Source organism: Acanthopagrus latus, chromosome 12 (genome assembly GCF_904848185.1).
Source record: "Acanthopagrus latus isolate v.2019 chromosome 12, fAcaLat1.1, whole genome shotgun sequence".
Lineage (NCBI taxonomy): Eukaryota > Metazoa > Chordata > Actinopteri > Spariformes > Sparidae > Acanthopagrus > Acanthopagrus latus.
The window spans coordinates 2,975,701-2,997,820 of NC_051050.1; the positions used below are offsets into that span (position 1 = coordinate 2,975,701).

The following is a 22,120-nucleotide window of genomic DNA, read 5'->3' on the forward strand; positions in this document are numbered from 1 at the left end:
AAAAATAAATTGAAGAGAAGTGAAGTGAAGGGTTAAGAGTAGAGTGAAGAGTGCGAGGTCTTAATTTAGATCCCAGAGAAAAGGCATGAACACGGGATGTGTTCCTACAGCAGCTGTTATCGGCCGTCAAATTAATCGGTTGGGCCCTAATCAGTAATATTTTAAGAAGGTTGAAGGCTAAGACTACTGGGCACTAAAATCTGAAATACACCAAATGTGTTGTACAGTAATGTGACAGTTGATTTTCTTTCCTGTCTGTTTAGGGTGAGCCAATAACATTTAATGAGGAAGCCTTTGTGAACCATCGTTCCAGTGCCATGAGACAGTTCCTCCTGAATGCCATCCAGCTGCAGCTTTTCAAACAGGTACACAGACACACACACACACACACACACACACACACACACACACACACACACACACACACAGACACACACACCTTTTACTTTACTCTTCCTCTTATAATCTAATACATATATTTGTGGTTCCACCTGCAGTTTATTGATGGTCGGTTGGACCTGCTGAACTCAGGAGAAGGTTTCAGTGACATCTTTGAGGATGAGATCAACATGGGTGAATATGCGGGTGAGTCATCAGTAATGTTTTGTGTTATGGCCACTCTGGTATGATCACCTAATATTACACAGTCACTATCAGATCATCATCATCATCAGATTGATGTAGAAATAAAGTGTTCCACCTCTGTTAGCCTTTCACACTGCACGTTTTGAATAGAATAGCTTTGATTATTTGATAAAATGCAGGTGCAAGATGATCACAAGAGGCGGATGTCCACCTTAACAATGCAACATTCTCCACCCTTCAGTGCTGAAAGGAAGTAAAACAACAAAACAATGGAGGCAGAAATAAGAAATAATAAATAATAAATTAAAATTGATTTGATTTAATGTCACTGGACATTACACCTCTCCAGGTGATACACTGGTTCAATGTTTCTAGCAAAAAAGGGATGAAAATCCATTTTAAAAATGGTAAATCGCTGTTCATACTGTCTTATCTTATATGAAGTAAAATGCTCTTTGAATATGTTGGATGCTAAAATTTATTTCATGATCTGAGCATTTTTGGCCCTCCAAGAGAAAGAGTTTGGACACATCTGTCATCCAGCATGTGTGGCTTGATATTTCTGATCTTTTATCATTATGACCCCTCCACAGGCAGTGACAAGACCTACCACCAGTGGCTGTTCACTGTGAAGGTGAGCTAGTCTGAATAATATTATTCTAACGAATACATCACAGTTTGTCCTGCTAACAGCAGGTACTAGCCATGTCATTGCACATGTCTCTGTGCCTGTCAATCTGTCCATCCAAAACTTTGGTCTAGGAAAAGATACCTCAACAACTACTGGACAGTTGTTAAGTAAAACTGACTGTGGATATGGATGCTCCCCGCAGACCTTTCCCACTACCATCGGGTCAAAGTTCCCTCTGAACAAATACAGGAGTCTCCACTTCTTTTAGCTAGATTGTATTGAAATATACTGTAGATATTCATCCAGAGTTTACTTTTCTCCATGGTGAATGGTACTGTTATTGGGAACCCCTTGAACTTTCTTGTGGCCCGACTATCAGGCCAAACTAATGTACAAAAGAAAGATACAAATCTAATGTCACAGCTATCATCTATCACAGCTAAAGAAAAATCCTGGACATGTCAGTCACTCAGTCCCTTATGAAATGTATTTCTGGGAGAATATTGAAAATACAGACTATTTAGACAGTAGGCAGTCTTCTTTGTAGGGCAATATATTGTCATATTGTTGTCAGGATTAGACTGTATATGGTCTTAGGTTTTGGATATCGTGATAAGGCGTTTTTTTTGTGGTCTTCATTACAGTAAAGTGACACAGCAGACTGTTCCAATATTTGTCCTCACCTATTTATTCATTAAATCCACATTATTGATTATTTTTGATCAATCATCTCATAGTGTTTATATATTATCAAAGAACCAATAGTCATTCCTACGTTTTGTCACAAATTGTATATAAGCTATATTTGTTATATATATTATTAGATTGTTATGTAATATATAGTATTTATTAAATACTGTGATATTTGATCTTGTCACCCAGTCCTTGCATTTATGAAGTGCTTTGGAAGAAATTTAAAAAATATTTAGATATATATTAGATACTGAGAACTACTTCTTAGCGGCATTGCTGGTGAACACAGAGGCAGTCAACTGTAAAGTTCCAAATTGACTGAAAAATGTGGCCTGGGTTCTACACTGCTGCTACACTATAGATTGTAATGGTAGTCTTATTTACATATAGTTCAGCCACTAGTAGCTGCGCCATCTTTGTTTATTGGTTTTGTTTTGGTTCGATGTGGTTTAAATAGACAAAGACCTAGGGCTGTTACTGTGGCATACAGTCTTGGTCAAAGGTTTACACACACAAATTAATGGAACTCAAGACTGCTTTGTTCCAGCAGATTTGGTCACATTTTCAGAAGTCCTATGATTTAATTATTGACCCAAACTTCGTAATTGTTTTTTGTGACAAAGTAGTTTATGTTCCACTCATCTCATTACTGATAACTGAGAGCTATAGAAACCATGGGAACTGAAGACTGCCATGATATATGTGTTTATGAGTGGATGTAAACTTTTGACCATGCCTGTATGTACAGTGTATAGTTCATTGCTATACATGCTCTCTAAAACGTAATTTCCTTCTTCCAGCACCACCATCAGGGAACATCTCACCTTTTTTGATTTACTTCAAGGAAGCTTCTAAGAGTTAAAAAAAATCTGTTATCCATTTTGTTTTGAAGAGTTGTTTTTCATCTGTAATGAACACTGCATCCTCTAGGTGCTGCTAGCAGGACTCCAGACGTTTACTCATGCTTCTATCAACTGCTCTTTAAGAGAAACCCCTCATTATGCACTACTTGTTTACTTGATTACTGAATGTGGTACAAAGTGTTACTAACGCATTTGTGTACATGTTTTCTGACAGAAAGGGGGCGGGGCTATCTTCAACACCGTGAAGACCAAGGCAAACCCGGCCATGAAGAATGTTTACAAGTTTGTAAGCAAATTTCTGGCTTCTGTTGGCCTCAGAAATTGGAAAATTAGCCACTTTAAAAAGACATTCATCTTGCTTTGTTTCTGTTTGTGTGACAGGCTAAGGACCATGCCAAAATGCGTATCAAGGAAGTCAAGAGCCGGCTGAAGCAGAAGGTATGTAGCTCTGCACTGCTGACAAATCATTCTGGGTCATTTTCTGATGTTGTAGTAAGAGATTGCATTTTAATTTCCACCAGCAACGATGGTGACAGTTCTTGGTCTCTCCCTCACAAAAATACCTTAAACACTACCCTGACTTACCTTTATTACCTCGACTGAACCCCACCACCCCAGCCACAGCGTGCAGCCTCCCTCCCCCTCCCCATACCCCTGCAGTGCCATCACTCCTTCCGCCCATGTCAACCTCCACCTCCCTGTGTCCCCCCTCTGCAGGAGCATGCAGAAAATGGCTTCCCCACCGCAGGGCCAGCAGTCATCGATGACGACAACACAGCAGGCTTTACCTCCTCCACTGGCTCAGTCAGGAGGGAGGGACCGCTACGAGCCTTGGACAACCACAGGCCAATCACTGTGCACTTTGGACAGGTGGGCAGAAATGATGTGGGGTGGGAATGTGGTGAGGAGGACATTTTGAAGAGTTTAAATGGAATTTCACAGAGCTGCACTGCGTAAATGTACTGGGTGATTAAGGGCTTCAACCAATGATTATGTTTTTTATCATGTCTTTAAAATATCAAACAAAATGAGAAATGCGCATCACCTTCCTAGAGCCCCGTGTGATGTCTTCAAATTAGTCCAACCATGCCTGCCACCATAGAGACAACAACTTGAGGTTAAACATTTAAAATGATTTTTTATTTGTATTTGTTTACATTGTGGGCAACTTTTGCCTCACAGCAAGGAAGTCCTGGGTTCCAGACCTGGCAGGGCCATTCAAACCACCAGCCTTCTGATAGTTGGACCCCACTGAGCCACAGCCACCCCAAAACACCTGTCGCAAATCAATAAGCAGGAATGCTGTTGGCAATATTTATGTTTCTGATTTTCATCAGTGTGATGATGTTCCTTCAACTTCCGTCAGCTTATTCATTTACTGGACTATTGATAAATAATTAATATCATAATGGCTTTTTTTCTGTTTACTTTGCACTGATTGTTATTGTCTACAAGTACACAATAGCAACTACAGGTTTATACAGCTTTGTTTGTCTATTCCCACAAAATATCTCTATTGTTGCAGTGCTTTATATATTTATTTGAGTCTACCTGGTGAGCAGGTAGGTGTGCTCAAAACTGTTGTTAAATTTCATTTTTAACTTTGACAGGCTCGCCCACCAATGCTGTTAAAGAGACCGAGCAGCAATGTGAGTCTGGAGAGCAGCGTTGACCAGTAAGTCTTCCTCTATTATGTCTCAGCGTATCCCATGATGCAGTTAAGAAAGATACATACAGCGAAAGCGTGACCTTTGAGGTTATGCCATGGCATATCTTATTTTTTTTTCAACTACCTGCACAGCTTCCTTTTTGCCTAACCCGATTTACTGCTGTTCAAAAGCTGGGAATCACCTGCCACACAGGCTTGAGATTCAGTAACGTCACAAGGCAGAGAGAACGACTCTAATTTGGTCTTTCATGCTTTCAGTCCATCGAAAGACATCCTTACAAACAAACGTTACTTTGTATTATTTTTTTAAGTTTTCTTTTTTTAATCAACAAAACACTTTACCATGGTTCAACAAAATGACATGACTCTCAAGAGGAAAATATTGCCCATGAGCCCATGACTGACAGTTTTGCAGCACCATAATCTGGATCAGGGTTCCCAGAAAACAACCCTTCAATATTTAACTTTTTACTTGGAAACATTAAACATCAAAACAATATTAATTTAAAAAAAGACTTAGGCCAACTAGAGAAAAGGTGGCAGTAGCCACATTTCAAGTGCAGATGAGAGCCTGTTATTTCACTGTTTTGCACATGTTCATGCAAATATTTTACAATAATAATCTGAAAAAGTTACAAAGACTTTAAAATGACAAACTGGAGTGGATAAAATCAAGGCTTGTACTAAGTAATGTTGTTATTAACTTTTGTCTAGTCATTAACTCAAGTGTAACAGCAAAACAAAAGCAGGAACCACCCTGTCATGCTGAGCTTTCCCAGGCATTGCTCTAACTATCAGCATGCTGCTAGCACTTTGCACCTCCGCCTACACCTGACAAATGATTGGTCAGTTGGTTTACATAAAATCAAACCAGTTTAAGTTTGTAAACCAGACCGAACTAACAAAACTGGAAACCTGCCCAACTCTTCTGGGCAGTTTGTACAGATTTATAAAGGAGTTTCCAGCTGCAAGAACCATTCAGCACTGATCTAGTTTCACTTTCATTCAAAATCATACTACTCAATTCTTTGTCATTTTGAACCAATAACAAATGAAAACAAAATATTTGTTTTCTGAATCATGATTTTTCTGATCCTGAACAATTCACAGTGATGTGTATGTATGTAAATATAAATATAGAAAACTAATATTTTTAAGATGACTAATCCTCAGATTTCCTTCTCTTAATCTTCTTCTTCCTTCTCTTTCCTTTTCTAATTAACATATCTATAATGAGCTGTGTCTCTCCTGTTGTCTTCCTTTTCCTAATCGTAGCTCTATCCGTCCTACTCGTCACTACACAGTCTTTCTCTCTGAGGATTCGTCTGGGGATGAGCTCCAGTACGACGATGAGTCCATCTCTGCGTTTCCTGACAGCTTTCTCTTCTCCGTTCCCTTTGAGTGGTCGCCTCTGTACGCATCTCTCTGATTGGCTTTGCACTATTGACTAATTTCTCAACTCATCTCTTTGATGAGATCTGTGTGTTTGTGCGTATGCGTGTGCGTGTGTGCGTGTGCTTAATAACAAACTTATGGCAAACTGAGGCATAAGATAATTATATAACGTTACCTAGCTAATGCCAAGGAAAGCTAGTACTTGTCAGTTTCTGTGGTGATATGCTGACTATGTTTTTGAAGCTTACTTTAAATTATGGCCAAATAACACAAATTACACCTTTTTAATGTGTCACAAATAGTTCAATTTTTTCAGACATAAAAATCTAATATAATGTCCTAAAATAAGAAAAACATCTCTCAAACAGAAGTAGATTAACATGTCTTTTTTCCTCTGTAGATGAATGTGAATTTGGTGTGGCCGTGCCTTAATAACTTAAAATGAGCTACAGTGTGCATGTTCATCCAAATGAAGACATAATTGATTCCAGTTGATTTGCTGACAATAAGAAAATCACCAGCCTTATTCTTTATTTAAATACATACAGCCAGGTTAGTGAGTGCAGAGTGCAGGATAAGCTACAATGCTTATCATAGACTTGGAAGAATGATGAATGAAAATGTATGTGCATCTTTTATTTGGACTGAATTACAATGGTCCTTTTTTAAGGTTTGGGTAAAGTGAAGACCTCAGGTGTGAGCAGTAAATAACCCTGAGTCAAACACTGTCCCTGCAGACCACAGCCATACCGCTCCCTGAAGGAGGTTGAGTTGATAGAAGGGGACGATCCTGGTTTTGGGGCAGAAAGTCACACAGCTCCTCCCAGCCCAGTTAATGAGAAGTTCTCCAACATCAACCTGCTCGGTGATATTTTCGGCTGCCAGGATGAGCCTGACAGCCAACCAATGACCTTGGCTAAAAGTCTTGAGGACCTGAGGACTCCCAAAGACACTGAGGAGCTACAACCCAAGTTCACCTACCAGGTTAGAGAGTATTCTGCTGCCAGTGTTCTTCTCTTTAATGCTGTCTAAAAGATATAATATGTAACATCTGTATTATACCTCTATAAACAACAAGACCTTTGTTATATATTTTGTTGAGCTGTGTACATGAACCAAAATCAACGAACCAACAACGTTCAAACACATAAAAATTCCTAATTTTATTCAGCGTAACAGTGCATTTAATTTGGTCATCTGTTGTGAAATTTCCATTTGAGCAAAAACCTAGTATCTGTTCATTATGTTGTGTTGCACAAGCTCTTCAGATTTTCACAAATCTTTGACTTACTGAGCATGTTTTCTTAACAACATGGGTGAGGAAGATATCGAATTAAAATCTAAATGTGCATCTGCCACAACAAAGACCGTTACAGTGGACCAACTGTCCACTGCTTAATCCAAAAACATTAGTCTCAATCATTTCCCCAAGCATTCAGCCATACTTAAGATGTGGAAGATTGGAGATGTGGAGATTTACTTTCCTTCCATTTAGTTTCTGTGCTGTATTGGTTAGCAGGACAAAAGGCCCACCTATAAGCAGTTCTGATTGGAAAGACTTGGAAGTCCTGGTCTTGCTCATCACATTTCTTACCGAAAGCTAGGAGGGACAGTTCATTCAGCTTTCACCTTTCACCCTACTGTGTACCTACAAAAAGTGCTGAAAACTGCTTCATCACTAGCAGCGCTCCGCTGGTTCGGGTGTTTTTACAGTTGCACCCACCTCGAATTACCCTAAAAGTTTAGTTGGTTATATAAATGTAGCTAAAATATATTATTATAGGTTAAGCCATTCAGCAATAATGAAAGTTATTAACATGATTATAATTCAAGGATATAACATATATTATGATGTAATAGACCGTTCGGCTTAAGTAGTCGTACTTTTGCTTACAGAAGTACTTCAGCCACTGAAGAGATGGCCCTTGCATGAAACTCGACATTCTGTGCAGCAGAATTGTAGAAGTATTTTTGAAGTTGTTGCCACATGACCAGAGCAAACAGAGAAAAAGAGCTGTGTTGTTAAATTATGCCCAAAAGGTAGAAAACCTACAACAACCAGAATGTACTCCGCTTCACCGGACCAATAGACGCCTTCCACTGATGAATGACGTACCATGAGTTGAGCAGAGTTTGACTTTCGCTCAGTGTCTGTTCTGAAGCTGCTTGTTTCACCAGTTGTCATGGCTGTTAACCAGGATTGTGACCATCATAGACACGTTAATATAGAGAACTTAAGTCAAACCCCTTCCAGTGGACCCGAACAGACTATATTTGGGAAAAAATATGTATGGTAGTGAATGGAAAGAGAAAATTAATTTTTTATTCTGTTTCAGTTGTGTCATGAATCACACATAAGATGTCTGAAATATCAGATTGTGAAAATATGTCATTATATAATGTTTGTAAATACAACTTGTAGTTATCTCAATTGATTTGACCTCCAGTCAACAGACAATAGAACTAAATGGTGGTGCACATGAATGTACCACCATGAAGGATTCGCATATCACTCTTAAGTAAAATAAGTAAAAATAACTGAAACCACTATGCCCTTGAATGTAGGAAAACATACTGTATAATTGTACACAGACATGAATTGGTTTCATTGATGTAAGCTGTAAGCACATATGATTAACAACTGGAATGGTCCTTTAAACTCTGACTTATTTCCTGTGTTTGCAGCGGATGGACCCGAGTCTGGGTGAACACTCACGAACTCTTCCAGGTCTGAAGCTCTCCAACCCTTACAATAAACTGTGGAGTATAGGGCAGGAGGAAACAGCCCAGCCTGTTTGTGTGCCTCTGACCTGCGATAGACCTCCATCTGTCCAACTCCCTGTACCGACAGAGCCCCACTCTCCGAGCCATGACAGCTCTGGCCAAGGCCTGGATCCTTTGGACCCTTCCACCCCAGGCAACATCACCATTCCACGCCCACATGGAAGAAAGACACCAGAGCTTGGCAGTGTCCTAGCACCACCTGTGGCACGCTCTAAACAAGCAGGAGTTGGGGAAGGAGGGACTACATCAGGGGGACAGGAGTTTAGGCAAGCCCTGAGCAGGACCACAGATGGAGACCTGCTTAAGCCCACTGAGGACAGTATAGATCTCATAAGCCTTCTAGACCCCCTTAAAGGCTCAGCACAGACTAGTTCCACGTCACTAAGTGATGGGGTAGATATCGGTATGCCGTCATCTACCTCCAAACCAACACAACCACCCAAGTCCTACCCACAGGGCTTGCCCCCTTTCCCACTACATCCTCACATATCACTCAACCCATTTGCTCAGTCTCTGCACCACACTTCCCCTCAAATGCATTACTCACCAGCTGTTAGTGGGAATCCCTTCAGTGCAGTCTATGGGCCTCCACCAGGATCATACATACACACTCCAGCCCAGCAACAGTCCTTCTCTACACTACCAGGGCTCTACAGACAGCATTCACCAGGCAGTTCAGCCCTTCCGCCCAGCTACGGACTGCTACAGTCAGCCTTCCCCTCCTCGGTCACCTCCCTGCCTGCCTCCTCTGCCAGCAACCACGCTCTGTCTAGCCTGGCAGACTTGACGTCTGTCCCTAGTACAGCCACGAACAAACTGGCTAAGCCATTTGGTGCTGACAGAGACAGCCAGACAACTCAGGATCCTTTTGGGGATCTGCTGACTATGGCCAAGCCCACTACACCCCCAAAAAAGAAGGTGGATGACCTTCGGAGGAGGTGGGAGACATTTGACTGAAATCTGTGAATATGTACTGAGGTATCCCTCTTTGTCACCACACGTCCCTCACTACTGTATCAGGACCTTCTAAGTAGTATAAGTCTATTCTGCTTATGTGACTCACAGTCATGGGAGTTGAAGCTGAACTGTTGAGCTATTATTAAAGACATTCTAAAGAATGCAACTTCAGTTCTGTAAAAAACTGTCTATTCCAAAATAATGATTTTGCATTGTATGTATTTTCAAACCATGCTGAGGAGTGCAAAAGTGTTGATGAAAAATTCTGTGGGCTCAACATCAATAGGCATTGTTAGCTAGCAAGCTAAGATTAACAAAGGAACATTACCTAATTGGGCTTAGATTATTTCTACTGCAAGCTAGCAGTAAAGCTACTTTTAAGACAGCGAGCAGTTGCTGTCGCCACTTCCATTGTTTCTAGAGTCAAGTCAGCAGCTGAGTGTGAATGTGTAGATATTTGCCACTGCAGTCTGAGTTGATGATAGCTTAACATTTTCAAACTGTGTTCACTAGGAGGCCAGCTGACAGGGCCCTGTTGCCCACAGTGACTCGCCCATCTCCATGGCTAACTTGGTTACTTGCAAAGAGCAGATAGCATGGCAGCTGGTTGATACAGCCATAGAAAGTGACAGTAAAGAGTATAGTGAGCAGCATTTATCAGTTGTCCTGCCCCCCGGAGCTACCTTGAGTTTCTGTTGATTTCTTACAAATGACACTTTAATCCTACCACATGCTCCTTTTCACTTTTTGATGAGATTTTAGTTGAGGGATAGTATCAGTCTGTAGCATATGGTACTGCTTCCGTCTCTTTGAAACATATACTGGAACTGTTATCTGTCTGTAGCAAGCAAACTTTCACACACTGTCTAACGTGCCGAAATACATTTGTTTGCGATGTTTAGGTTTAGTCCTGGAGCACCATTTTCAATGTACTTGTGCAAGTTGGACAGTATGCAGGAGGATTTCTGTTTGAACCGTTTGCTGTCTGAAAGCCCCTCAACTCACAGGCTAAAACTAAGTTACTATCCTTAAGATTTTCATTATACCATGAGCCAATTATTCTGTTGATGGTCAGAAAATTCTGAGCTACAGTCATTGAATGTATTGTCATTCTGTAATTACTTCTCTATATAGTTGTTTTTATAGTTATTTCGGGAGTTTGTCAAGATTCAAACAGTATTCCCACACGAAAGGGATTCACAGGAAACTATGCATGCACTTACTAAACTTGAAGCAAAAGACAATACTGGATCATTGGTATGCTAATGATTATATTTATGATCGAATATTCAGTTGATTGTTTTTTATGATTGATTTAGTCTGTAAAATATAAAAAAAAAAACATGTAAAACAATATTGATCAACAGCTAATCCTTTATCATAATAGTTAGCTATGAATTGTCTTTGGAACTACAGATACCATCAGATGCCAGATGTTAACTGACATAATGAATCCTCACAGCTGTGCTGTAGGCTGATACCAGGAGTTCCTCCTCTACTACACTTCTGACAGGGTAGCTGCTCACTGGATATTTACTGCCAAGTTATTACTTGCCTTTACCACTACAGGCCCCAAATCAACCATGAAGAAATCTTTGCAATCTTAAGTAAAAATCAATAGCTTTTATTACCAACATGTAGTTAGTATGTGCTGCATTCATGTATGATGAAATCGTTTTTTACTTTTGTGTGTGTGTGATTTATAACCTTTGTTCTAGACTGACTGAATGACTCTTTGTGTGTTGTGCATGAGCATCAGAGATAATGTATGATTTACTGCAACAGAAGGTCCTGATCCAGGTGATAGGAATGGTCATGTGGTGACACCCTACACACACACACACACACACACACACACACACACACACACACACACACACACACACACATTCCCTCCCTAATACCATCCGCTGTGCTACTGACCAATGAAAAATACAAGTGTGTCTGATGAACAAATGGACATGAACTGAACCGACTCTAGCTGTCAAAGGATCGACTAAATTTAGGTGTTTTGTTAATTTACCCGCTACCCCACCCAGGAAATCTCTCTTGAAACAGGCCTTGCTTCCAGATGTTCAGATGCCAACAGTTTCTCAGCCCATTGCCGCTCATTAACAAGTTAACACAATTCTTTACACGGCAGCCTCCTGTGTCTTCTGTCTTAAACGCCACCACATTAGCAAAGTGCTCAGTATAGATTTGTGACTATAAAAATAGCACGCAGTATTTCATGTCACACTCACAACATCATGTGTCCCACTGATGTCAACTTCCACGATTAGCTTGTGTTGTTACCCGTAGTCTGCTATAGTTGATGAAAATCCTAATGGTATTATGGTAGCTACAGCGTGTGGTGCATCTCAGTCATGCAGTTAGTTCACCTATCGATGTTTGTGGTAGGGCAGTGCTTTTGTTTTTCTGTTTGTTTCTTGGCCTTCATGGTGAATCCCATCTCTGGCTTCTCACTGACCTGTGAACATGTGTTGCCTCCTTCTGTTTTATAAAAAAAAAAAAAAAAGAAACTTTTTAAGAAAACCTGCAAGCCTACAGTAGACTGTAATGTCCCTGAAATGATTTTAAACATTTCTGTCTGATTAAATATGAGGACTTTTAAACACTTTATTGTATATCTGTTGTTCTGAAGGTTCCTTTTGCCTACTCTGCTGCTGATGTATGTGAGCCGACATAAACTGATTTTACACAAGATTCACAGTTCATGTAGTTATTGTAAAGACCTGCTGCCAACACTAGCTGGCCATTGATGTAGGAGTCACATAAAAAGGACCAATATCATTTTCATCTGTTGTGTGTGTGATTAGCTTAGTTTTGGATGCTACATAGGGTACAGTAAATTGTTTGTAGGTCTTATTATTTACTTTCACATCCAGTACAGTCCAGACTGTCTTAAGGTTACACTTAGTCTGCGGTTGTGAAGACAGCTTACGGGAGTAAAATTATTGTGACCAGTCCAACTGAGGACCTGTGCCCGAATCATGCTGTTAAATCAGCAACTTGATATGCCATGCCTGCCAGGAGGAGGGATTATCTCGAATAAAGAGTCTGAGAGAAATATTCTCTGTGTGCATAAAAAAAAAAATGGAAGTAGTGAAAAATGGAAGCAAAAACCAAAGTGTTGCTTTTTGTATAATATTTGCGTTGAGTGTTTGCCGTCAAAACATTTCAGCCAGGCCAAAATTTGAATGTGTTTGTCTGTGTGTGAGACTGGCAGCCTGTCCTGCAGAATGCCTGCTGGGATAGGCTCAAGCCGCTGTGATGCTGAAAGCGCGAGTGGTTTAGTTAACGGATGAATAATCAGGAGGTATGACGCTTCAGAAGCTGCTTCACTTTATTGCATGATCGTAATACATTATGAATAAAATATCTTGGATTTTGCACATCAGAATAAAGAAAACAAAAGACAATGGTGATACACTGTGCAATGGTAAATGATTACATGTTTGTTTAGAAAATAGAGAAGCTAATTATGTACAACACATTTATTGACAGACACGTCATGATTTTTCTTCTTCTTCTTCTCAAATTTAAAGCTTACCACAGGTCGTTTAAATCCTTTTCATTGAATTTGTGGCACTATTTCCATGTCATGTCTTTTGATTTTGATTTAATCCTCTGTGTTGAATGTCCCTGGGTTTTAATATATTCATCCCTGATTGTAAACAAATGCCATGTTGCAACTGAGACAGACATGAGCAGACCCTCCCTTTGTACATGTGAGGCCTTAACAGTAAAAGTGGAAATCCAGCAAAAGTTCAAACACAGAATCAACATAAATATACAAACTGTACAGGCCTGACAAAGAGAAACAGCCATGAGCAAGTCAGCGTGTGAAGGAGACAGTACAACAGACAAACCTAGACTCTGATGTCCTTAACAAAACACAGTTGCATGTCCCTTGAACCGAAAATACAATCCTGTCTTTTGAACATATCTATTAGATGTTTTGTGTGCTTTTGTATTGTTTGTAATAATGTATTCCCCTGTACAGTCCCTACCTTCTTTTCAGTGCCTCTTTTCAAGCACACAGATTAGTAAAATGGTTCAGCGTTAGCAATGTAATGGCGATAAAGTATCGGCCAGGTTTGCAAATCCTACACCCCTTCTTTTTCTCTCCGTCCCCACGCAATATGATCCATCTCCACAGGCGTTGCTGAGAGTGACTGTCAGCCTACGCACCACCGCACATGTGGGAAAGACTGAGGTGGCACCGGAGTTATTCCGGCATCAGCAGGAGGTATGACTTGCAGTGTGACAGCGCCAGTTCCAATCCTGAGAACACTGTCCAAATCATTTTGGGTCTGAGGATTATGAAACTTCTCTCTGCAATTCTATATTCCAGTGTCACCTGTTGTATAGAGAAGCAAAGGCTACAGTCTCCTCATCACGCACCGCAGACATGATGTCTTTTATTTCTTCAATGGAAATGATGAGTGGAGTCACGTGTTCCGGAGGTCATTATCTATCTGTCCACTCAGGATGCTTGCGAGCTGTGTGGCGGCTGCGTCGCTGAGCTGCTGCAGCTCAGCTCCTGTCTCTTTACATGGAGTTTGCTTTTGGATCATTATTAGTTAACTGATATTTAATTGACAGGATTTTCCTTTACCCCGCTGTAAGAACCAGAAAGCCGGAGGGGGAATGAGAGTGCCGCTCATGTATCCAGAGTGGCCAGCCTGTCCTCTGCTTCCAGTGGTTCCACATGTTTTCACACGGAAATGAAAAATGGACACAAAAACAGGGTGGAGACACACTTGGAACAGTATTTGTCAAAATTAACAACAAGAACCACTTTACAAGTAACTAAAAAAGAAATTGTGCTGAGTAAAATGTTATTATTTTAAAGTTTCCTCAATCCAGGCAGTCACAGTGTTGTTAGAACCAGCATCTAATGGCTTCTAGAACAAATGCAGCTTTAGAGCCCTGTATGTTGGTGAGACTTTGCTGCTTGGGCCCCTCACATCTCATCATTCTTTTTCTCTGAATGCATCACAATTTCCTCAGTTTTTGTGCTCATAGCACTTGGAATAAAGCCCTGAAATTGTCCTCTACGCACAAGTTATGAACCAGGTTAAGGCCCTGCCTTAGACAAACTACAGTGTGTCAAGTCATACAATGGATTGTTCTTCCTTGTTCCCTCATCCTATCAGTGAGTTTCTGTGGTCCAAAGGCTCCTTATGTCCTTCATCGCTAACCCTTACATATTTAACGCATCTCTGTTAAAAGAAGTGACGTACTGAACAGCAGCACTGTGTCACTACCTGCTGGCCACCAGGAGAGGGCTGTATCCTGCAACATAGGTCCTTCACTTCAGCCCAAGTGAGCACATGCCCGCAGTGCTCGGATCCCGTCTACCACCCTCATCGCTCAGCCTTTGTGTCATATGAGTCTTTCCTCTGGTGGGACTTTGAGCATGCTGTCCATCTCCAGTCGCGCTCCAGCCAGCTCCTGAGCGCTGGGGCTGTACGCGCCCTCCGACTGGCGCTTCTTCCTCGCCGTGAGCACCATGAAGGTCAAGCCGATGATGGCTATCAGCACGCAGAAGCACAGCAGCGGGATGGCTACCATCAGCCAGGGGATTCCCTGTTTGTGGGCCTGTTTCTGCAAAGGCACAGAATGGACGGATCAGAATACAATGTCACGTTTGACAGTCCGGTTTACTGGAAGTTAGTACATGTTGTTGTGCAGCCCAGTTACCAGGATAAAATTATCAACTTTTCTCCAAACCACAGATCTGTTCACATTTTTACATGTCATAGGTTACGTACCATCTTGACATTCTACAATAAGTCCCATATCACATTCCCATCAATTATTTGAGACCTGACTGTTATATATGGAGTGGTGGTCGAGATTGTGTTTAAACATCTGTGAGTAAAACCACTGGATATTTTTGAAGGAGACCTCAGGCATCGCCAGTCAAGTTCGTGGCGACCAAGAAAGGCCTTTTAAACAAGAGCATGGTCTTTGCTTAAATGGAACCAAGTGTGTTTTATGTCTAACCAGAACATAAGCACAGAGATGTCACATGATAACATAAAAAACCGAAACATAAAATGTGCAACAAAAGCTTCAATCCCTGCGGTTTGCAGAAACATACATTGCACAGATGTATTCTGGAGATTGGGCTGTGTTGGGCAACAAACGTATGATGTACATCTCTTGACGTGTATGTCTAACACTAAAGAAGAAACATGCAACAAACATACATTTGTGTCACAGATGGGACCACTGTAGCCAGGCGGGCATTCACACACAAACATGTTGAAGCGATCCAAGCAGGAGCCTCCGTTTCGACAGGGGTTGGACAGACACTCGTCAATCTCTGTTTCACACCTGCGAGACAAACAAATCACATTAGGACAGGACATGAACATACTGTGCAAACATTCAAGGCCACTCTCACATTTCTAAAGACATTTAGCAATTTCAGTCAAGTGTGTCCAGGCCTTTCATTTTAAGCTATTCTACAAATAATAATAAAAGCCCCACAGTTTGTATTGCAGATAGTTTTGCTTTACTTGTCCAGGTTTTGACTTTTTCTGTTTCAGAGAAAACAGGATTCAGGATTTTAATGCAGTAAGTATACCTTTGTCCTGCTAAATCCATGTTGGGTCGACACATAAGAGAATTTTAATGAATGAATAGTAGATGTGTGGTCTTTGAATGGCAAGCCCTAATACATGTATACATCAGTTAGTTTTATTCATCACACTCTAAAGTTAGAGAAAACATGGAACTGTTCCATCTACAGTAATTCTGTGACATTAGGTCACTGTAAAGTGTTTCTATCATGTTAAATGAATGTGAATAAATCAATAATATAACGAATTAAATTAAACTTATATATGTATAGCATATAAGCACCTAATATTATGTGATAATTCAATTATTACATATAAACGTAAAGTAGTTTAGGTGGAGACATGTTAATGAGAATGGAAGGATTTTCATTGGTTGATTTTTATCTGTCTGAACAAACTAAATAATCAAACTCTCTTTGTTTCCGTGACTGAATAAACTGAATAAACAAACTGAATTCAAACGACAACACAATCTACAATCTACAACTTTGTATGTGGCGGACCCTGCCACCTTTCTGGCTTCCAACAGTGTTCTGGGACTTTATTTTCCTCAGAGAACAGCTTGTTTACTCACTCATAAAGAAAGTTTGTGTTAGTATCGCATTAATGCATGCATTTAAAATACTTGGAGCCAATGTTTTATGTTGTCAAATCATTTTTTCAAGTGTCAAAAGTGAGCTGACCTGCTGCCTGTGAAGCCTGGTACGCATGTGCAGTTGGCTCCCCACAGCCCATCATGGCAGATACCATCATTTGCACACTGGACATCTTCACCACACTGTAATGGAGGATAGTCCCACCTGGCGGAGAAGAGATTCAAAAGCTTTGCCTCAGTCAATGCTAAGAACAGCTGTGCGTTGCTCCGTTGTTTTTGCACTGCCGCTTCAAACCAACAAAAAAGTGGATATCTGAGTACTCACTGGCACAGAGGCCCTCTGTAATCCTCTGGGCAGATACAGGTGTACATGTTGGGTCCGTCCTGACAGGTGCCTCCATGTTCACACGCGTGATGCTCACATTCGTCGAAATCCTCATCGCAGAGCGTGCCAGCATATCCGGCGTGACACCGACACTCAAAGCCTGCTAAGTAGTCCTTACAGCTTCCATGCACACAGGGCTGAGTCGCACAGTCATCAGTGTCTGTTTCACACTGCTCTCCCTCCCAGCCCAGGTCACACACACAGCCGAATTTATTAAAGAGGTCTTCACATGTGGCTCCATTCAGACAGGGACTGGAGTCGCAAACAGGAGCACTGGTGCAACCCAAATGAATCTTTGGTTTTCCATCCATATGGAACTGAGATGGCTGCGGGGCTTTATAGTCATCCACAAAAGGAAGGTAGACTCCTCCGACCCTCACTGCACCCAGACAGCCAGTGAAGCTCTCCGCTACAGCCAGCGTGGCTCCCTTCTCGTTGAGAAAGTGAAGGCTTCCTGTGCGCTCCGGCACGCTGCTGGCGTCTGTGATTCCATCCACGGTGATGACCCAGGCAGAGGCTTTCCGTTCCCTCTCGGCCATCGAGATGTTCACACGATGCCAGCTCCCGTCAGCCACTCGACGAACTCCTGTAAAGGTCATCGTCTCCACGCTGTTGCCGATGTGGATCTCCACCCGGACTGAGGAGTCTAGCAGACCCACCAAGAGCAGGTCCGAGCCCCAGGAGGCTCGCAGGAGCACAGCGTTCTCTGAGCGAGTCCGCAGCTCCATGTAGATGTTAGAGACGGGCTCAGCCAGGGATCCTCCAGCACTGTAGTGCACAGGGTTGTTCTCAAACGTGGCATTGTACACACCTGTAGGACAACATGGAGAACGGGAGTTGCGTTTGATTGTTGCTGAACCAACAGCTATTATACTAGATACAGCATGCACCAACTTTTTTCTCTCCAGATGTGATACCAAAACTCAGAGTAATGATCTGATACCAAATGTAAGCTGTTAACTGTGGCGTTCATAAGTCAGCGGGATTCCTGTGGCAGTAAAGAGAGTTTAATAATCACTCCTAGTACTCCTCCTGATACACTCTGCTGATGTTTGGGAGTCCTAACCTGTAAGGAGCTGCAGGAGATGGTCTGTCAGGCAGAGTTTTGGAAACTCTTTATGACAATGGGATTATTAAAGATGAGCTACTGTTAAGACCGCTGGATGCAGATGAGAGACCTTTTCTCTCAGACACCAGTGCTACATTGCTCCACTGTATTGGAATGGGAACTCGAACGTGTCTGTGCTACAGAAAAGAGATTCAGCAGGCATTAATCAAACTTTGACTGCACCCATAGGTCCTTATGATGATGCTGCGCATATGGGCAGGCTAACACAGAAGCTTGGAGCACTGAGTGCAAATTTAACTGTTAAAGAAAAATCTATTTAAGTTGAGCTGATAAAAAAAAAAAAAAGAAGAAAGCTTATGGAGGTGAACGTGGTTTCAAAGTCAGTCAAGACGGCTAATTTGATGTAATGGCACTAGTATTACCTAAATAAAATATGACCCGTTTCTTACTAAGCGCAGTTATAAAATGATGCAGGTGCTCTTACATTCATATCCATCAGGGAGGTCCACACAATGGCCGCCGTTGACACAGGGACCACTGACACACCACACACGTGTTTCACAGGTCTTCCCCGTGTATTCCTCAGGACACGAACACGTGAAATCGTTGAATGTGATGGTGCATTCGCCTCCGTTTTGACACGGCTTCATCTGCAAAGGGGAGCGGTGGGATGTGATATAATCAAGACACAGCACATTCAAGGCGGCAAACCGTTTTAAAACGACAAAGCTAGCTCACAAGAATATAGAGGGAAGAATGGGAGGACTTCCATCATTGCTCGCCTCATAGTCACACCAAATGAATAATAGTCTAAAGTCTAAATGAGGCATTTTCCGCATATCACATAGAGCATAGCAGTGTTTATTCAGTCAGAGCACTCTTGCATCTGCTGATTTATATGTGCTGCTTCAACTTCACGGGCTCATTTATTATCTGTAGTTGTATCATCAGCTCATACTGATGCAGGTGCAGAATACAGTCATTACTCTACTGATACACTCCACCAACCCATCCAACACCTCGTGTGCTAATCCTTTGGTGATAGTGATTTAGTATTTCAAGAATAACTCCACCAGTGTTAAACATTAAAAATCATGTTGTGCAACATAGCCACTCACTGACATCACTTGAGGCAATGTATCAGATTACATGCAATTTTGGCTTATTATTATTATTATTATTATTATTATTATTATTATTATTATTATTATCTTTACATATACATAGTACATGGGTTGGGAACTATGTGAGGTTCACTGGGAGATTTGTATAACCTAGCTATGGAAATGGTTACTTGATATGGAAGAAAATAATGGGATAAACAAATGACTGGGCCTTAGTCAAGGGATTTTTATATATATTGTTCTGTAACATGGATTTGATTAAGTATTTCTTAATAATGAAAAGGTCAACATCTGTATGCCCAGAGAATCTGTTCATACCCAGTTGAAAGAGTAACGGGCTGCTGATATATGGACCAAAACTGCATATACATTTAGGATGATAACATGTGAATGTGGCACTGAGAATTACATTTAATATGATTAGCTAAAAAGCAAAGATGTTTATGTGCTCAGTTGAGATTGTTTTTTTGTTTTCGTTTGTTTACCTTTTATGGTTGAAACTGGACAGTACGGCAGTTAGGAAAGAAGAAGGGTGGATTTGTTCAGTGTGCTGTTTGGCTGATATAGAAAATGAGATCCATTTTGGTTTCTACTGCCCTTTCACTGGGGAGCTGTGCAGAATTTTTACATGAAAACAGATCACTTTGTACCAATGGATAATGCACAAATATTAAGATGGCTGTTTAGACTGGGACCATTTCGACTAGCCAGTTACATGGAGGAAGCACAGAGACGAGAAAAAAAAAAGAAATTGCAAGAAATTGTTGATACAGTGTTTTGTAATTGAAGTTATTTAATGTATTTATTTATTTATTGCTGCTACGTGTACCAGTAGATAATATATAATCTATACTGCGATGATGTCTTGTACTCCCATGTGGGATGGGCCAGATATTGGCATGACACAGACATAAAAATGAACTTACAAACTAACTAACTGACCACTGTAAGTATTAACCTGTAAGACCTGTTATGTACAACATTGGTGGAGTTACCCTTTAACTAAAATTTGGTGTCCATGTATGAATGTTTTCTTCAGCAGAATCCTTGTTGCTGTTCAGGTTCTGAGAGTTTTTCAAAGAACTGAACCTTTCTGCTAAATCTACTCTGTTGAACCAGATACAAATAAACTGTATATAAATGACATAAAATCAGACTTTATCTCCTGAATCAACTGAGTTCATAACAGACTTAAAGGCCATTAATGGTGGCTTTGCTGCCATTTTGTCACCCCTTGGTTGAGAGCAATCACAGCTGACCCAGAATTACAATTGTGAGGCTGTTTTTAAGTTCATGTGGGACTGTAGGGAATGTATTTTTCCTCCGGAAGCATAACTTTAAATATCAGTGTTCCTTTCCTTCGGAGCCTCCCTTTTATTTAGAACACACAGGCTTACTGAGACAGTTACTGTGACAGTATAACTGTTGGGAACATGCAAATCAAACACTATTTCCTACCTTGCATGTATCATCACTGACACAGCCCTTCTCCACATTTTCAGCATCGCTTGGTAAATACACTTCCTCCTCATCCGAGCTGTTCCAAGCATCCACATGCAGATGCACAGAGTCTAAACGAAAGTCCTGCAGGCAACCTTTGTAATGTCCCCCCCACACATCAGAGTCCAAGTCCCCTGGAAGTCCTCCTACATAGGCTTGATCCCCACCGGCAACATTCACCTCGGGGATCTCTCCAATTCCATAACGAAGGCCTGCGTGTTCGAAGATCACCTGTCTGTGTTGGACCTCCACCTGTAGAAGCTGCTTCTCACCAGTGGTCACAAATATGGGGGCTGTCAGTGAGGCAGTGTTAGGTAGAGAGCTGACAAACACCCTCCCCATCCCCAGGTAGATAGAAAAGTAGACCTCTCCCCCTTCCTCCTCTGTGGGCCTCCTCAGCTGGAACAGCAGCCCGTCTGGTTTTAACGACCTCAGGAGGAAGGACACGTTGAAGTTGCTGCCGTGTCCTTTGCTCACATCATAGGCACTGAAACTCACTGTGTCCTCGTGGCTGTATGTCCATGAAGGGAACTCTGTCAGGGGAGATATGGAGGCTTGGATTAATCACATGAACAGAACAGATTAGAGTTAGTAATAGGACTTCAGTGTGTGAGGAATACAATGCCGAACTTGTCAGTTTATATGCTTTTGATTTCTCTACATCACCTAAGTCTGTAACTGAAACTTAATAATCAAACTTGCTTAGTTTTTATAAAACAAACTGTTTAACTTTGTTTATATGTGGCGGACCCTGCCACCTCTCTAGCTTCATCAGTATTCTGGGACCTTAGTTTCCTCTGAGAATAAAAATACATATTTCTGAGTTTTCCTCATTAATATTGTAAATATCAACATTCTGACTTTGAATTTCTTCCTTTAATATCCACATCATTACATTTCAAAGGGCAACACTACGTTTTATTCCACTACCTGTATTTGACAGCTGTCACTCTGTAATTGTCTGTAACAGCGCAGGCTGATTAGATCTATAGTCAGGTGGATGCTAAGCTGGTGGAGCTTTGTTGGGTTTTACATGACAGGCTTCAAGCTATGAGCCATCACAGAGCACACAGTGATTAAAGTAATCAGCATTCTATGAGGAAGTACCGGCAGCTACAGGTGTGGTTTAGGTGTGACTACCAGTGAGAGAAGAGACTGTTTGAAAACAACAATGGCGCCTCTGCCAGCTGTTAGCAGATGTTAGCAAAGCATCAACTATGTCGTAATAGGAGAGTACATTTAAAGAACAGCGCTGAAGGCTTTTCTAAATAGAA

At 41.2% G+C, this 22,120-nt stretch overlaps 2 protein-coding genes across 5 annotated transcripts in view; one reads left to right on the forward strand and one right to left on the reverse strand.

The window, feature by feature from the left end:
• Positions 1–12,195, forward strand: part of dennd1a (DENN/MADD domain containing 1A) — a 29,920-nt gene extending 17,725 nt beyond the window's left edge. For 3 of the 4 annotated variants that reach the window (XM_037118236.1, XM_037118238.1, XM_037118239.1), the window contains 10 exons: positions 264–365; positions 498–585; positions 1,179–1,219; positions 2,987–3,058; positions 3,154–3,210; positions 3,490–3,642; positions 4,383–4,447; positions 5,717–5,854; positions 6,574–6,820; positions 8,522–12,195. In XM_037118236.1, coding sequence (XP_036974131.1) covers positions 264–365; positions 498–585; positions 1,179–1,219; positions 2,987–3,058; positions 3,154–3,210; positions 3,490–3,642; positions 4,383–4,447; positions 5,717–5,854; positions 6,574–6,820; positions 8,522–9,577 — 2,019 coding nt within the window. In that variant the 3' untranslated portion in view covers positions 9,578–12,195. The remainder of the gene's footprint in view (positions 1–263; positions 366–497; positions 586–1,178; positions 1,220–2,986; positions 3,059–3,153; positions 3,211–3,489; positions 3,643–4,382; positions 4,448–5,716; positions 5,855–6,573; positions 6,821–8,521) is intronic. The other variant, XM_037118237.1, reaches the window with a different exon arrangement.
• The window catches only part of crb2a (crumbs cell polarity complex component 2a), a 29,248-nt gene continuing 18,537 nt past the window's right edge, over positions 11,410–22,120 (reverse strand). Inside the window, exons 8-13 of the mRNA XM_037118234.1 lie at positions 20,805–21,379; positions 18,707–18,872; positions 17,094–17,964; positions 16,857–16,973; positions 15,799–15,925; positions 11,410–15,190 (exon numbers count right to left, since the gene is read on the reverse strand). Of these exons, the coding sequence (XP_036974129.1) occupies positions 14,969–15,190; positions 15,799–15,925; positions 16,857–16,973; positions 17,094–17,964; positions 18,707–18,872; positions 20,805–21,379 (2,078 nt within the window). The 3' untranslated portion in view covers positions 11,410–14,968. The remainder of the gene's footprint in view (positions 15,191–15,798; positions 15,926–16,856; positions 16,974–17,093; positions 17,965–18,706; positions 18,873–20,804; positions 21,380–22,120) is intronic.